This window comes from Furipterus horrens, unplaced genomic scaffold, assembly GCF_987537825.1.
Source record: "Furipterus horrens unplaced genomic scaffold, mFurHor1.1.pri manual_scaffold_11, whole genome shotgun sequence".
Classification (NCBI taxonomy): domain Eukaryota; kingdom Metazoa; phylum Chordata; class Mammalia; order Chiroptera; family Furipteridae; genus Furipterus; species Furipterus horrens.
Window position 1 is genome coordinate 15728239 of NW_028327181.1, and position 18055 is coordinate 15746293.

Below are 18055 nucleotides of genomic sequence, written 5' to 3' on the forward strand. Positions count from 1 at the left end.
AGGAGAGCAGGGTCAAAGGCATTGAGGCAGCTGGGAGGAGGCTCTCAGGAACAGGACATGGTGAGGCCAGGGCTTGGCCCAGGCCTCAATTCTGATCCTCTCTACCGGAAGGAAATGCGCTGCTGTGACTTTTACTGGTTGGAAGAGCAGAGGGCGGGGACCTGGCAGAGCAGAAGCCTCTGAGACACAAAAGGGCAGGTCCGCTTCTTCAGTGCAATTTATCTGGGGAACTGCAAAAGCCTGCGAATACACAGCCGAACAGCTGAGGAGGGACAACAGCCTGAGGCAAACCTGGTCAGCCTAGACAGACTAACACTGGTCATCCCACTGGAACTTCTGACCCTCTCACCACCTAGAGGCAAAACCAAGGCATGAAGACACACCCTTTCCCTCCTGGAGAGGAGAAAAGCAGAGATCACACCTTTAGATCATGTCTGGCAACCCCCAAACACACGGGGACCTGAAACCAAAGAACCATGCATCACAGGCCATCCTGCCTTGTACTACCTACAAAACATTCAACTATACAAGTCAGGGGATGAGACTTCTAGTTAACTAAATGAAAGGGAGTGCCCACACTGAGTCGACAAGTTCTGGCAGCCCTGGATGTGGATCCTGTCTGATCCAATCGCCCACTGAGCAGATGAGAAAACTAAGGTTCCTTGAGGGCACAGCTTTCACCTGAGATTACCAGTTTTCAAAGAATTCCCAAGTAAGACATGCCCATTGACATCTCAACCCGTGGGTCTGTCTTTGTTGATAAAATCTGATCGCAGGGTCTCAGAGATACCCATTCTCCCAAATGCAGGTACATGGGGGAACACATTCAAGTTCAGTGTTTTTTCTTTTTTAACTGATGCAAGATAACAGCTTTGGTAGTTTCAAAGCCTGAACATCAAACCTCAAACCGGAATTTCAACTGGGTACAAAACAAACGACCGTATTTCCTGGGTTCTAAGACACTACTAATTTTAAGTTATACCATTGATTTGGCGAGATCTTCTCAGAACCATACAAAAAAATCCACCACTACTTTAAACGTACATGTCAATTGAAAGATTATTGTCCTGTACACTGAAAGGGTTGGAGAGTTGATTCCTGGTCAGGGAGCATATGGGAGGCAGATGTTTCTCTCTTACATCACTATTTCTCTCTCCCTCTAAAATCAATAAACATTTTTAAAAACCAGAAGATTCACGTATCCTTCAGTCTAGTCAGTTAGGACCTCAGAAGGCATCTGATCAGATTGCTGTCTGACCTAGAAATCCCTTCCACAGCAGGCAAGTCCCTTGCACTCTCTGAGCCTCAGTTTTCCTATACGATTGGATGGCCTGCATTGTGAAGTGACCCTAAAGGATGCCCTGAAAAGAGCCAGGAGATGAAGTTGAGGTCAGAGTGTCCCTGCAAATAGCATGATGGGATAGAGGCCCTGAGGTGGCTTCCTACTGATAGCGGAAGGAGAGCATGAGCCAGTTTCTAGTGATAGGGAAGCTGACCATATGGCCACTTTAAGGGACCAAATGGCCCATGGGGGATGCTTCAGGTCTGAAGGCTTCACTCACCCTTCAGAAAACTCTTTCCTATTAAGGTGGCCTGAAGGAGTCTGCAACTAAAAGAACCTAATGAGAATAGTCACTAGCAGCCCAGCCTCTACTGGAATGCCTCCAGGTATGGGGCCTCATTATTGCCAGGTGAAGCCTCCCTATTGCTGAAGTTTCTTACTGTTAAAACTTTCTTCCTCTTATGATGCCAACATTTTCCTATAATCTCAAAACCCCTTCTAAGACTGCACAATTCTCAGGCCAGATACACACACTGCTTATTTATCCATTGTCACTCACTCATCCCCCTACCTGGAATGCCCTTTTTTCTCCCCTCTCCAAATCACCATAACCCTTTCAGGGCCCAATATAACTTAAAAACCACAACTTCAACTATTACAGCAGCAATTGTAGTTATCATTTGTACATTATTTACTACTTAACAATTTCTTTCTAAATGCTTTACATACATTATTTCATGTATATTTCATAATAACCCTACCATATCATTCTCTCTATTTTACAGAAGTAGAATCTAAGACTTAGTGAAGTTAAGTTCCTCATTCAAGGCCATGTAGTGGTAAGTGACAGAACTGAAACTAAAAACCGGGCCCACCTGACTCCACAGCCCATGCTCCTGACCTTGCACTGCAACCTGCTGTCCCTATAGGTCAAGCCCTTAGCCTCCCCACCTGCCTAGATTTCATTGACTGTCTTCCAACCTTAAGACTTTCATCCTGACTTAGAACACTGTTTCTCAAAGTTTTTAAATTGAGACCCACAATAAGAAATACATTTTACACTGAGATTTTATATATATACCTATATACTTAATTTTATGAAACAATTTATTCTTTTTAACCCTTTGAGTGCTAACGTTGCTGTGAGCAAAGCTGACAAATTTTCCCAGAAGTGCCAGCGTCGCTCCCAGTGACTCTTTTTTTGATGGCTATAAGCATAAATAATAATGGAATAATTTGTATTTTATGTTTTGTTCTCTTTTTTTGTACCTCAGGTTATATATTGATATAATTTTTTCTCCTGTTGATACAATTTTTAATTACGCATGGCATTCAAAGGGTTAAATCCTCACTGGAGGATATATTTATTGATTTTAGAGAGAGGAAGGGAGAAAAAGAGAGAGAGAGGGAGATAGGGAGAGAGAGAGAGAAACACGGATGTGAGAGAGAAACATTGACAGGCTGCCTCCCATATTTGCCCCAACCAGGGTTCAAACCCAAAACTTAAGTATGTGTCCTGACTAGAGTTCAAACCCACAAACTTCTGGTGTACAGGGGACAATGCTCCAACCAACTGAGCAACCCAGCCAGGGCAAAACAATTTACTCTTACATGTACTAATGCACTGAGATATTTCAGTTCAATTTTATATTATTCTATGATATTTCTTTGTTTTAATGCTGATCACAATCCCCTAAAATTGATTTTATCACTAACTCATTAATGAGCCAAGACATGAAATCTGAACTGAGTACACTGCAACTTGCTCATATTGCTCTGCATATCCCTCCCTAACTGGACTGGGTCTTGAACTTCTGTGACTCCCACCATGCACCTCACAGGTGTTCAACAGGTGCCCGCCTGGTTTTCCCATGACATCATTACTTTCATCTGTACTGCATTCAGGGCTACAAGCCACCGCTGTCTATAGCAATTTTATTTGTGCCCCTAATAGCCCAGTGAAGTGGATCCCTCATAGATTACTTACTGTTTCCATTTGGCCCATGAGAAACTTGACACAATCAGAACGTGTATTACTTGGGCAAAGTCACAAGCTAATAAATGGCTGAACCAGGGCTTCCCCTCTGTCACAGTGACTCGTATGCTTCTTCTGACTCCCTTGGGAAGGCTGTGGGGAAATAAGGCCATTCTAAAGATGCTGCCATAGGGCTCTATCTTTGGCCCCCAAAGCCTAGAGACAGTCTAACCCCCATCTTCCAGTATTCTGACTGCCTCATTGAGTAGCCGGCCCATACCTAACAATGCTCAGTGAGATCAATATGCTGAATGAATGTAGCTTACAAGGAAAACCTCAGTTAGTGACAGCAAGCCTAGGCAATGTGTCATTTGCCAGCCACCCTCTCCTGAGAGAGAGCAGCGCAGGAGACAAAGGTGAGGCTGGAGACTGCCATGAGCTCAGAGCGACAAGACAATTTCCCAAGGCTACTGAGACCGCAGGCTGGGATTCTTGCTCCCCTTGTCCCTCCAGCTGTCCGCTTTCTGCCCAGGCGTACTCAGCCCCTCTGGTTGGCAGGCTCAATCAGGTATGGTCCCTGTGCCCATAACCCCTTTATGCGCCAGTGGAAGATAAACCTTGGTCCCAAGAAACCAGCCTAAGCCCCTCCTCCAAGCTTTACTCTCCAAAGCAGCCAAAAGGAAGAGAAACACAGCCCCAACATAAAGCCCAAGGTCACAGACCACAGGAATGATCCTCCTCATCTTAACTACTGGGAAGTCCACGTGGGATGTGGTGTAGAGTAACCTGAGTTGGGACTTTGAAGCCTACCAACCTAGGTTTCCATTGCAGGTCCTCTCCCTAAGAGATCATGGGCAAAATACTTGCCCTCCTTAAGGCTCAACTTCATCTTTAAGTGGGAACGTAACACACATTCTAGAGGGCTGCGATGCGGGATAAATGGGTGTAAGGGCCCAGCTGCGTGGGTGGCTCGCATAACGTATCTGCAGCTTACCTCACATTGTCACATCCCTTTTCTCATCTGACTGGTCCGTATACACAGCCACATAAACATGCGGCAGGACAGGATTATCCCCATTTTACCCCAAAGCAATCCCCCTGGCTGGTTTGGCTCAGTGGATTGAGCGTCGGCCTGCGAGCTAAGTGTCGCTGGTTCGATCTTCCACTCAGGGCACATCAGAGAAGGAAAACTCTGACTCCAAAAAACCTCCGCTGCCTTGCAGCATACCTCTTCAGGGGAAAGGCTAAAGGAGTAAACCCCGACATAAAATCCGGAGCCGGAGTCCCTAAGGCGGTTTGACGTTGTAGTCAACACCGGCAACTCCTGCGGCGCACCTGAAACCAAGCTGTATTGACTCCGTCTTTCCCTTGGACCCTTCAGCTGCGAAGAGAGGGGGGGTCTGCTGCATGGGCAACAGCAGACCCTCCATATCACCCTGCCCAGGCTCTGTAGCTTCAGCTTCACTGGAGAGGACACTCCAGCGTCATCGCAAGATGTCGATTCAACACGGGAGGAGACAGATACTGTGTCACTCCCGAGTCGGACTGCACAACCATTCTCGGCAGGTGCAGATAGACTCTTAAGAAGCTACACCATCGTCTCTCGAGACGGACGGCTGCCGACGACCCCAAAGCAATGGAGTTCCCGAGAGATTAAGGAATTTACTTAATGATACACAGACTATAACTCCTGGCTCCTGATCCCAGCTCAACCACTTTATGAGTGCATGAAAAGGACAGGATGCCCCACTCTCTGAGCCTCCGACCCCCCCCCCACGCCCCCCAGTAATATGGAGGCAAGGCCACCTCCTCAGAAGGCAGTGGTAAAAATCACACGAGACGGTAAGGGCTGACACATTTCCAGCACTGGCCGTGTAGTAGCTCTGCCAAGCATACATAGGCACACAATTCCCCAAGGAAGTAGCTTTTGTAATCTCCATATAATAGAGAAGAAAACTAAAACTCAGCATGGTTGAATATGCTGCCCAAAGTTACACAGCCTAGAAGTAGAAGCTGCTGCTTGAGCACTAAGCTACCCAATAGAGAGAAAGTGCCCCACATGTAGCACCGCCTCAATACCTGTCACATTCCCTTCCCTCCTCTTCACCACTCAGTAGAGAGCCACTTCCCTCTGTGCTGAGAAGGGCAGGAGTGAGTAACATGAATATGTGGAAAATTGAGAGAGAACATGGCCAATAATAGATCCAGGGACAACCGGGTAGCGGAGCTCCCCTCTCCCACTTGGAGCTAAAAAAGAAGTGAGAATAAACAAAAAGCTGACCTACTTTGCACAATGGGCAACAACTTCTGGAGTTCATTAACCTAAGAGGTGGTAATGACTGAAAGTATAAATAGTTCTTAAGTCAGTACCATAATAACCGATGACAGGAAACTGGAATGCAAGAGAGGGTGCGTTGGTGGTATGCAAATAGCCATGGTGAGGGCTGGGAAGCCTGTGAGATCACCCAGTGAGTCTACCCCCTTCCCAGACAGCCAGGGAAGCTTGTAGCCCAGATAAGTGATCTGCCCAAGACCACACTGAGTCAGTGTGGAAAAGGAAGACTTGGTCAGTAGCAGCCTGGTGCTCCCTCCTGAAGCCTGCCAGCCCCCTGGCTTGGAGTAGGGCAGCGTCCATGCTCCCTGTCTGGGAAAGAGTCTGGCTTGCTTCATTCCCCTCACTCCCAATGCAAGGTAGTTCTGGGCCTGCCTCCCTTTCCCATACAGAACTCCTTGGCTTTGCTCCTTCCAGCCCTGGGTCAGTGCACAGTTGTAAACAGGTTCTCTCCACCCTTCACTGGCCTCAGTGCCCTGGGCCTCTGCCCAGCTCTCCACGCTGCTCACCTTCAACCACCCACTCTCACACCCCGAGATTCAGATGGAAGAAATGATTCCTTTAGGCACCAGCCTTGCTGGCTCTCGCTGAGCTCGGGAAAGGCATTGACCATGGCAGAAACCCCCAGGGCAACTCCCCTTGACAACTGTAGAAAGGTACAGAGACTATTTCCATCAAAAACATCCCTTCCATAAGCCCCCACCCCACCAGGACGAGTAATGTTTGAAATTCCCCATCTGGCAACTGGGTCGTCAGATTGCAATCTCACTGTGGGCACCCGCAGCCACCCTGACTCATGTAAGGCCCCCTTACGCATCCTTACCAAACTGCTAGATCAAACTGATATATCTTACCAAATGAGTCTCGATTCACTGCTTACATAAGGTCCTTCTTCTGCCAGACTCCTTCAAGGCCCCCTACTGCCTTCCTTGTCCAGCAGAAATCTCAGGCTACTCCCGGTCCCTTTAAACATCCCTTTACCCCCCATTCCTATCTCTAGGTAGCCCTCTCTCTGAGCTGCTCTCCCTCACACCTAACCCACTATTATTCAGTCCTCCATATCTTCCGAGGCCTCATTCAGAACTTCCTCTCATCCCTACAAAGCCTTTCTTAACTACTCCAGGGAGAGAACACAATCAGCACCTCATTATATTCCATACACATCTCTCTAGAGGCTGTGTTTCAGGCCCTGAATTTACAAAAAATGAGAAAATACACTCCCTGCCCTTGAGGAGGTCAAGCTGGCAGAAGAAACAGATGGATGAGTAAATAACTAGCACACACAGAAGTGCTATTGCAGAAGCATGTAGAAGGGTAGAAGGTGCTAGGAGACTGCAAGAATCCTCCAGGGAGGAAGCAGATTATTTAAGGAAAGCTTCAAGGGGGAGCTGACTTTTGAGATGGTTTTTGAAGGGTGACAGGAAGTGGCCAGGTTGAGAGAGGGGAAAGGGCACACCAGGTGCAAGACCCAGTATGAGCAAGCACAGGTTAATAGAGAAAGGCCTGGCTTGTTTCGGGAATGTGAGCAGTCCAGTAGAGCAGGTAAGGCTTCTCCACCCGACTGTCTACTCTGCTGAGGCAGCAATCTACAAAGCTGTCCCTGGAGAGCAGCGGTTCTGCTCTCTTTCTCTGCAGTGTGTCCTGGGCCTAGAGCAGAATCTGGTACCTAGCTGGTTCTGTGTTGACAGATTCATTAGCTTTGTGACCTTGGGCACTCTGAATTTCAGTTTTCTCCTCAGGGAGATGGGAATACTGTCCTCTACCTTAAGATCTGGTGAGCAGACTGTGGGAGAGGGGACAGGGGGCTGGGGCAGGGGAGAGCTGTGGGGGAAAGATGGGACAACTGTAATAGAACAACAATGAAAAAATGAGGGGAAAAAAAGATCGGGTGAGTAAAGCAGACAGTGCATGATAAAGGGCACTTCCCCTCTGCCCTGACACCAGCTCTGGAACTTCCTTGAAGCCCAGCACAGGGCTGAGCACAGATGTGCTTGAGGATGGCCTTTTACAACATTATAATTCTAATATTCAATTAACGTAACTGAAGGTCTGTTTATAATACTTATCAGGCACTTGCTCTGTACCAGACATGGTGCTCAACACTTAATTTACACTATTTCATTTAATCCTCACAATAAGCCCATGAAATAGGTCCTCTAATTATCACTCCCCTTTTGCAGATGAAGAAACTCAGGTTTTCAGCCAGTCAGTAACTATCCAAGGTCCAGGGTGAGCAGAAGACAGTTCTAGGAGGTGAATCCAGGCCCTGCTCTGCTCCTGCTCTGTCACTCAACTCCAGAAATAAGTGCTGTCCACCAGGCTGGGTGTACACAAGCCCTGCTCCCAGGGAGCTTGGAGCTTAGTGGGTTTAGAGTCATAAACTGTGTGATGCTTGGCAACTCATTTTACCTTCCTGGAGTTTGGTGTCTGCCCTTGTAAAATGGGGATTATAGTGATAAGTACGTCTCATGGAATTCAATGAGGCGGTGTCAGTGAAAGTCTGGTCTACCACGAAGGCTCTTATGTGAAATGGTGTTACCATGTGACTATGCTGGGGGGATAGAAGGGGGCACTCAGAGGCAGGACAGGAGGGCCTGGATGAAAGTCTACAAAAAACACAGGAGGGTCAGGGTAATTATGAAGTAAACTCTGACTCCTTCCACAAGTGACTGCCACAACCCAGGAGGGCATAGGCCCCAAGCAGTCCTATGGCTGCATGCTTTGATCTGAATCTTTCAGAAGACCTACCTCTGTTCTCACTTCTGCTTTATCTTCATAGGCCAAGGAAAGGAAAGATCAGGGCCTTCAGAGTCAGGGTCACCTGAAGACTCTGTTCCAAATGACTCAATGAGGAACTGATGGGGGAGAGGGGATTCCCAACCTGCCCTGGCAGGCCAGAAAGCGCCAGACCACAAACTGAGTGGTACTGGCTCCTGCCTTGCCCTCAAGGCCCAAGGGTGAGCAGGCAGCAGAGCACGTGAGGCAATCTGTATCTTCATACTTATGCTGCCTTGTTCTCTCACCATTATGCCAAAGACCTGAAGTGAAACTCAGAGTATATTTCAGTCTCAAATTTAAGAGCTGCTATGTACCCTGGATCCCTTACTTTGTGGCAGACGCTACGCTTTACCAACGTTGCCTCCTTCAATCCTCATAACACTCCCTTCTCTCAATGCCACCACATGGCCCATTTATAGACTCAGAGAAAGTGACAGAGCCAGGACACGGAGCCAGGTCTGCTGAAGTCTTGAACCCAGGATCTCCTAGACCCAAATTTAGGTTCTTTTTTGTGAAACCAAGACAGGGAGGGAAGGGAAAAAAGCAGCATCCTCCAAAAGTAGCTATCCAAGAAGGATCACTTCTGGACACAGAGTCCAGAGCAAAGAGTGCGCTGAGGAGGAACAAGCATTCTCCACACTGTTTCTAGGCCTCCTCACTACCCACCTGCTTCTGCCTTGTCTTGGGGTACATGTGAGCAGCTGTGTGTGGAGAACCGGGGCAGGAAGTGTGCCATTCATCATAATAACTAAACAACAAAAAACAACTTGAGAAGCCTACTAGGAGAAGAATAGATACTTGGGGCTGAGCTAAAGTCTTAAGGCTGGGATAGGGAAGGGGTAGAGAGGCCACAGGTGGCCACCAGCTTTGGTAAAATGAAAAACTGGGAAGGAGGAGTCTTTGGTTCCAGGCCCTGTTCCGTCATTTGCTCAGCCTCAGTCTTCTTGTCTACAAGGAGGGTAAAATAAAACTTACCCTAGTGATATCCCATTGCCCCTATAAGAATTACTGCGAGGCAATGAGAATGAAAGCACTTTGCAGACCAAAGAGCGAGACAAATCAAAGCATCCTTTGATTTGATTACACTCCTAAAAACATGAGGGCCACTGGTCCTACACACAAGGAGATATCCTTTCACAAGAGGAATAGAATATGCTAGAAGCATTGGCCTCTGTAAGCTGTGTCGTGACAACTCCTTGTACTTGTTTAGTACCTCATAAAAAACTTCTCAAAGCACTTTTCATATACTCCAAGGTCAGTTTCAGAATGTTAGAAGTAGACAAACTCTTCAACATCATCCCATTAAAACTGCCTTAGTTTGCATCTGGGGGAAACTGAAACTTAGAAAGATTAAGCCAGTCTCTCCAAGTCACACAGCAAACAAGGGGCCCAATGAGGCCCTGGACTCAGGTCTCCTGACCCCTGTTCAGAATTCTGTTTACACTTGCTCCTAATCTAGTTATCTCATTTGAGCCTCACAGTTCTTTTATACAGAGGCCACGGCTTTAACTATTATATATGTTGAATGTCTGACATCCCTGCTAGGCTGGAAGTTCTGGGAGGACAGGACAAGGACTGTATCCCCTGAGCCAAGCACATGGTTGCACATATAGTAAGTGCTAAATGTAAAACGGGGAGCCTTAGCACCATGGTCAGGTGAGGGGACGTGCCTAAGTTACACACCACAAAGGTCAGTGGTAGAGCTGACAGGGCCCTTTCCCAAATACTTAGCCTAAATCCATATTTCCAGCCAGAATCTCTCAACTCTGAGAAACGGCTGGTTGGTCTCCTAAGTGCTAAAGGGCTCACCTTCTCATAGGCACTGGACTTTCTCCTACCCATCCCAGCTGAGACACCAGCTACAGGAACACAATAATGACTCAATGTGAGGTCAAGCCAGCCTTCAGTTATCATCTGCCTGCCCTTCATCAGCTAATGCTGTGCCCAAACCCCAAACCTACCCTCTCTAGCCACACACTGCCCTAAGGTAGGTTTCCATGCCCTTAGACCTTACTCCTCTCCCCTTCTAGCCTTTCTTGCCAATCAATGTTTACTGGGCAGAGACCACAAAGCTCAGTACCATTCACCCCACCCTCTCCCAAGCAGGCCAGCTAACCCACTCTCCTACTGGAGAGAGACAAAGAACCCCCTGATGTGCCCTGGGCATGCCAGCTATGCAAGGCACCTTGGGGAGCCCAGGGCTGTGACAAAGAAGAGTCAATATCAGCCTGCTGTCCACTACAGGACAGTCACAATGGCCCTTCCCTTCCTGTGGCCAAATGGCCCCATGATGGGTTCTGTGAGAGTCCAGGGCCACTTCAGCCTGTCATCCAAAGTCTTCCCAACTTCCTATCAGTCCAAATAACGAGTCAGGCACCAAGCCCTGTTGGTTTGCTGGTCTCTTCATTCTCATAGCTCCAGCCCTCTTCCACACCTCTCCATAGCCCCTTTGGGCTGTCCCAAACTCTCCCAACTAGTTTTACTGCCATCTTCCACGCCAGCACCAGTCTGACCTTAATGAAACACAGGCCTCAGCCTGACATTCGAGGCTAGGCATGGTCTGCCCAACCTACTTTCCTAGCCTCCCCTTGCCTTCCATGATCCTCCTGCTTCCTGTTCTTGTCATCTTTGCATACCACATTTCTCAAACAGCTGGCTTCTCAAGGTACTTTGTGTATGGTTCCCTCCCAGCCAGTGGAATACTGTCCTTTGCTCCTTCTGAGGCCTGGATCAAATACCACTTCTTTTTTTATGAGCCCTACATGTGGAGCTGGCTGTCTTCCTCTAAATTCCCAAAGCAACCACACACCTCAATTACAGCCTTTATTGCTCAACATTATAATGATTTGTGTGTGGTTCACTTTCCAACAAGCCTGTGAACCCCTTGAGGGCAACAAGACACAGATAGATGTCTTGTTCAGTTCTGTATCCCTTGTCCTAATCACAGGGGCTGATAGAGTAGGCACTCAATAAATGTTTTGTAAATAAGCCCACTGCTAAGATGGATAAGCTAGCAAAAGTAACCTGGCTTTCTCTCAGGCTCCTGAGTCTGCTATTGCCCTACCTAAAGAACAGTGAAGAGCTAACTATGACAGCCTCTAAGAAGCTGAAGAGGGCATAGAATGGAGTATAATGGGGTGAGATAAAGAAGGGAAAGAGAAAGATGAAATAAAGAAAGTTAAAGTAGGCAGCTGTCCTGAAATCCTGGATAGGAGGCTTCTAAGCACATAAAGCATCAGGAGTGTTGGTTTGCCAGTGGAGCAACCAGGATAGTTTTCTCCCAGGGAGGGTCCCTGGGCTCAAAATAGCAGATTTGCCAGGGGCAGACAAATCAACTAGAGGAGGCCTCCTCCCCCTCAGGTGTGGTGCCTGAAGGCTAAAGAAAGTGATCGGCTAGGGCACTGACAATGGGTAGATGATGGCAGGGTGCTTTTCTGGTGGTCAATGCATCCTGGCCTAGAGGCTCAATTGGCTTGAAGTGAAGAAGAGAACAGGCAGTGCCATATAGCTGGAGTAGCAATGTGCTGAGTCAGAAGATCTGGAATCTCCCCCTAATCTGGCTCCATTGTTACCTGATTATGAGGCTTCTTCAGGCCTTGGGTTCCTCACCTGTACACAAAGCATAATCCCTCCCTTACCTACACAGAAGGACTTCTTCCAAAAGTTACAGGCTGGATATCAAGGTCAGATGGCCATTATGCAGTAGTTTAGGATCAAGAGCAATGCAGTATGGACTCTGGCTATGGGAGGGCTAGACCAAGCCTAATATGGACATGCTTCCAAGGCCTCTCCAAGGATCTTTTTCCACCAGGCCTTCTCTGACTTAGCTGTCCATGGACTTTCGTTGTATTGAGACCTGCCTTGCCCTCCACACTGGAATGGGGAGGTGGCCAGGTTCCTGCTAACTCATACTCTGGGTGTGGAGGGTCTCACAGTCTGGCAAGCACCTGGCACCCTGCCTGCTGCCACCTTAGCAAAGCTTAGTCACTAAATTCAGCATTGAGAAACAGGTTCTAGTCCCAGTTCTGCCATTTTCTAGCTGGCAAACTTCGGGCACTTTCTTTTCCAATCTTTAGAATGCTCATCTACAGAAAGGGGATAGTGCGCCTCTTTCAGAAAAAAGTGAGGGTTCACATTGGTTAGGACTAACCCCTGCCCACAGGGGATGGGTCTCACTAACACTCATCATCAGAACCAGAGATGGAAAGTAGAAAATGAAAAGACAAGACCACTAGCTATTCCAGTCTTTAAGAGGGGTAAGAACATTCATTGGACACCTACTAAGAGCCAGGCTCTTTTCAAACATCAAGTCATTTAAACGTCACAAAACCCCTGCAAAATCAGTATTATCATAGCCCTTTCAGTGAGAAACAGGCTCAGAAAAGTGAAGCAACATGTCCAAGGTCATAAAGACAGCCGGACTCCAGAGCTTGTGCGAGGAAGGAGCACAGAGCACTTTCTTTCCTCCACCTTAGTGTAAACAGATTAGGTGGCTGGACCAGAGCCAGGCCTCACTGGCTCTTTAATAGAGGTCCTGTTTCAGACACAGATGCTAGGAGGACAAAACATCAAGCAGGCCCCACTACCTTATCTCTTTCCCACAGCTTAGGATTTCCTAACAGGCGGACACACAGGCACCTTCCCAGGGCAAGCAGCTGGTGCACTGGCCCCTTCCTTCACCAAGTGAAGTCTTGTCTGAGGCTCTAGAACACTCACAGGGTCACCAAACTGGATTTTCCTTTGAGGCTGGAGGAAGACAAAGAGGAGAGAAAATGGAGGGCCTGTGGTCTAGAGTCACAGACTAGGGCCCCACATGTGCAGCTGCCTCCTTCCAGATGGGCCACCCAGGGACCATTCTATTGCCAGCTCCATGCATTCTTGGGAACTATAACAATTCAAGAAAATAGGATGCTCTGAGCTTATAAAGTGGAGAAGGTAATAGGAAGGCAGGGAGGCAGGCTCTGGCCTGCCAGGAGGGCCTTGGCCATACCCCAACAAAAACTGGCACAGAGCAAACTATAATGATGCCAATTAAGCCAATTCTATAATTTACAAAGTCACAGGACTGCCACAGTTGGTTAGGAGTACTGGAGGGCCCAGGGGAAAGGAGACCTGAATCAGCAGAAGACAATACTACTGTTCCAGATGTTTCTCCCTGGGCCCAATTCAGATCCCACTCTCCCCTAACAGGAAGCCAACACCCACGGGATCCCAGAGAGCATAGCTCCTCACCTCATCTGGCCTGCTGCACTGAGCAGACTGAAGCTGGGTGGGAAGCTCCACCCTCAGGAGGCCAGTCTTGGCAATCACATGGGAAAAGGAGAGGGAAACCAGGGACCCACATCGCTCAGGCCAGGAGACCTGGTATCTGTATCTTTCTTTCCCTCCTCTATGCTGCAAAAAGCCCCACCCCTCAAAAAAAGGTCTGCTCTTCCTAGCCCCCAAGTTATAGAAATGCTGACATTACTACTCCCCCCCCCTCCTGCTGACAACACTTTCCCCCCCCTCTGGTCCTTCCTGGGCTTCAACCACCAGCTCAGTTCCCAGCCAAGCCAAAAGAACCAATGCTGCCAGCTCCTGTCTGTGTCTATGCCACCCACAGGGCCCTTTGCTGGCTGGCTGCTTTCTTGCCTTTCCCACTTACTGGCTATTGCTCAAGAGCAGGTAGTTCCACCAAAGAGTCCCTGCAGAGTAGATTCAAATGACAAGACAAGGTGAAGTAGACAAGGTGAAAAAGTAGAAAAGGCCTGGGGCTAGGACTGAAGAGTTCTGGGTTCAATTCCTGATGTTGCTACTAACAGGCTGAAAAGGTAAAGCTAATCACTTCTCTCAGGCCTCAGTTTCCTAACCTGTATGATGATGGCCATCTCTAAGGTCACTTTCAGCTTTCTGATTTGAAATGTCTGTCAGTAAATGTCATTCAATAAATAAACATTAACTGAGCATTTACTTTGCTGCAGGCCTGAGGAGAAAAGGTGAGTAAGTCTGCTGCCAGCCCTAAAATGATCAGTCTAATGAACTGGTAATGACAACACACTCTAATCTTGACTTAGCTGTCACTGTCAGCCTCCTGCACTGCTAAGGGAGTCAGAAGTGCTGAGCTGAGCCAGAGAATGAGAGGACAGGCAGGTTCCTGCTAGGAACCTGACATTCTACCTGTCCGGCACCTGATTTTCTGCTAGGACCACAGGCCATATTAATGGACGGTGAAGTCAGTTAAAACTGTCCTGATCTGGGATGCAGAAACTTTGGATTCAAGTCCTGGTTCTGCTACTAAGATGTTGTGTGATCTTAGGCAAGTTATTATCCTCTCTGGGCCTCGGTTTCCTCACCTATATAATAAGTAAGGGCTAAGCTGATCAGTCTTAAGATCCCATCCAGTTCAAACAGCCTATGATGTTAACATCTATTCATGCCAGTCACCTGAGCAGGATAGCCTCTGACCTGCTTTCTTCCCCATCCCCCCAGCCCCTGGAAACAGCCAAAACTGACCCTCTTGAGACAACCTTTGGTCGAGGATGGCTGAAATGGACCTTTAATCTGGAGCCAGAGTTCCCGCCATCTCCACTGCAGCCATCAGTGCTAATGTTTCACTTCTCTGGGATAGCACATGGACTCCTAGCCCTCAACCACGAGACTGGGTTCAGGGCGGTCACCCTGAAACTTCCCATAACTTCCCCTCTTATGGCTGTAGGCAGGGACTTACTTTTGGTTTTCTGGAACCACAATATAAACAAAGCAGGGAACATCAAAGCTTTCAGACACCAGAGATTTTAGTTTGACCAACAGGGTCAAGAAAGTGAGGCAGGGCGAGAGAAGGGGCCATGGGATCCCACCTCAGCCCCAGGCCTACAGACACCAGTGATGCAAAGGGTGTCTGCAAAGTCTGGGTTTGTGGTTGGAGGGTGGGGAACACAGATGTCTGGTGGCCTGATTGGGGACTACAGCCAAAGGGAGGAGTTCCCACTGGGGCCTCTCTCTATCCAAAAATACCAGAGGTATGTCCTCGTTTTTCTCCTCAATTTTCAGATCCTTAGAAGGAAAAGAAAGAAAACTAGTATTTCCTGGGCCACTACTTGTGCCAGGCACTGTGCTAGGAACCTTCACATACCTAATCTCATTTAATCCCCACAATAATCTTGGGAGTAGATGTTACTGTTGCCCTTTACAGTGAATAAAAGGCTCGGAGGCTCAGGATCTTGCCCAAGGTCACACAGCCAGCAGGTCTGAGTTCTTCCTAAGCCTGGCCTTTTCCCACTATATCACACTGCTCTGTGCCCTGAGATCTGGTGAATGGCCTGATAAACATGTAGTAGGAATTCTTATCTCCTAGAATTCACCAGCAAATCTGAGCTCTTCCTGTCAAGAACCCACAAATACAACTGGAAACTCCTTTCCTATTTCTCAAGACCCCATCCCTCCCAGGGCCCTGGTCCCTGGTGACAGATCCTCAATTCAAAAATATACCTTAAATACCCTTTGGATTCTCACAAACTAATCCCTAGGGAACTGTGACAAAGCTTCAAATAAGGATGAGGATTCAGAATAAGGGGTGCTCTGTGAGTCCTGGGCTGGACTAGGCTTAGCCTGTTGTGAGCAAATGGGGAGAGGTTGGAGGAGACAGATCCAGTGGGTAGGACAGAAGTCTCCTTAGGGGAGGGGCCAGCGTTTCTCCAAAGGAGAAGGAGGCCTGGTGAATATGAAGCTTTTGGACTGGGGAAAACCCCGGAAGTGACCTTGATGGGGCTGCTTGTGTGGGGTGCAGGAGCCTTGGGCAGTCACAACTGGTCAGGGAAGGAGGAGGACCCTCTGGAGCAGGGCCATGGTCCTCAGCCATGCTATAGGCTCCCACAGGTGACTGTATACGGGGCTCTCTCGGTTGAAAGGAAGGCACATCACAAGGGCGGCTTGTCAGTTCTGTGCAGAACACGGGTCCCACGTGACAGGACAGCTGGGATGAGGATGGGGTCTCAGAGTCCATCTTCCCTACGGAGACGGCCAGCCTACACACGGGATCTCTCTGATGACCGGGCTCTGGGGGGTTCTGCGGAGCCGAGTGTGGCCGCCCCATTTACCTAGCCTGGGGGAAGGTGGTGCTCCACCGCCTCACAGCTGGGGTGCCTGGGTGCTCCCGGGGTAGAGGACTGGATCCTGCTGCCTCTCTGTCTGCTCGCCCCAAGTCCGTGCTTTAAGAGGAGGTGCACGTTTCCCCAGCACACACACACACAGACAGCCGACAGTCTGTCCTGGAGGTGAGGCACTGGCACCCTGTGGGTCCCGGGAGAGGGGGTTTTCTTCCCACTTGTTGCCGGTGACAGGGGAAAATCTGCCTCTGAACGGGAACGGGCGCACACTCAGACCCTTCTATGAAGGGAAGGGGCTGTCTGTCCCAGGGTGGAACTGATCGATGTCAGTCCATCCAGAGGTCTTTGTTTCTGTTCTGGAGGGAGATGGGGGCAGGGCAGTCTGTCCCTTTGAATCCTGCCCACGCGTTCCCCTGGTGAGGGGGATGTGAGGTTGTGAGACAAGGGTGCCTATGGGTCTTGGGGGGGGGGGTACAGAAAATATGTCTGTTGGGGGAGGGGCAGTCATCTGTGAGCCTGCCAGTGGGTGGTAAAGTCAGTTAGCCCTAAGGCGAGGTGGCAGCAGTGATGTTGGGACAAGTGTCCGTCCTGAAGTTGGGAGGAGGGCATTGTCGGCCATTTGTGGGGGGCGGGAGGTGGGAGGTGTGTCGGGAGGGTGGGGACAGAGCGAGGGAAGTGGGATTAGCTTGTTGGTCCCTCGGTTGCAAGTAGGCTCCCGGGTGTGGGGCGGGTCAATCTTCCTAGAGGGATGGTGGGGGTGGGGTAGGGAAGAGGAGTAGGCTGTTCCTGGTTGGGAGGGTGACATGTCGGTCTGTCCTGAGGGCGCTCTGTCCGCGTTGAGGGCCGCCTTCCACCCGGGTCCCGCGCCCGCCCCCCGACCTCCGGCCCGCGGCCGCGAGCGCCGGTGCTACTCACGCGCCCTCGGCGCCCTGCGAACCCACGATGAAGCCGAACTTGTCGATGCGGCGCTCAGCGAAGCCGTTGGCCTCTGAGTCGGAACCGAGAGAACTGAGCTCATCGGTGGCTGCAGCATCTGGGCCCGGGATCAGGCTCTCCCGGGTCCCCGACAGGCTCCCTCCAGCCGCGGGCGAGCGCGGCCCGTTCTCTCCAGGGCTCTTCGCCATCCCGGCCGCGCCCGCCGCCTCAGCCCCAGCGGCCACCTCAGCCACCTCAGCCGCTTCAGCCGCCCAGCTACCGACGCCGCCGACGCCCCGCCCACTCACTGCGTCCATTGGCTGCCTCAAGGCCAAGGGCGGGGCACTTGGTCCCCCGGAGCTCTCTCTCTTCCCCCACCACGCCCAATGGGTGACGCGAACCTCGGGGCCCTCCCACCTTCCCCAGGATGGCGCCAACAGGCCCGACAGGAGGAGGCGGGGCAGCCGTCACCCAGAGCCCTTCCCGCTTTGGCTGCCAATCAAGAGAGCTTACCTGAAAGCGCTCTTCTGGTCTTTCCGGGTTGGCCGGAGCCGGGCCTGTTGCCTGTAATGCAGCGCAGGCAGAGGTGGAAAGCGTCCGCCAAAGTTCCTGCATTTTCCTCCCGAGCCCTGGCTCCTCGCGAGACCCCAGGACGTGGGTGAGGATTATTTCTTCCATTCATTTATGAG

General features: G+C 49.7%; 1 protein-coding gene across 1 annotated transcript in view; it reads right to left on the reverse strand.

The window, feature by feature from the left end:
* The window catches only part of TBC1D10A (TBC1 domain family member 10A), a 31246-nt gene extending 13539 nt beyond the window's left edge, over positions 1-17707 (reverse strand). Inside the window, exon 1 of the mRNA XM_090290529.1 lies at positions 17367-17707. Within this exon, the coding sequence (XP_090146655.1) occupies positions 17367-17683 (317 nt within the window). The 5' untranslated portion in view covers positions 17684-17707. The remainder of the gene's footprint in view (positions 1-17366) is intronic.
* Positions 17708-18055: the final 348 nt, after the last annotated feature.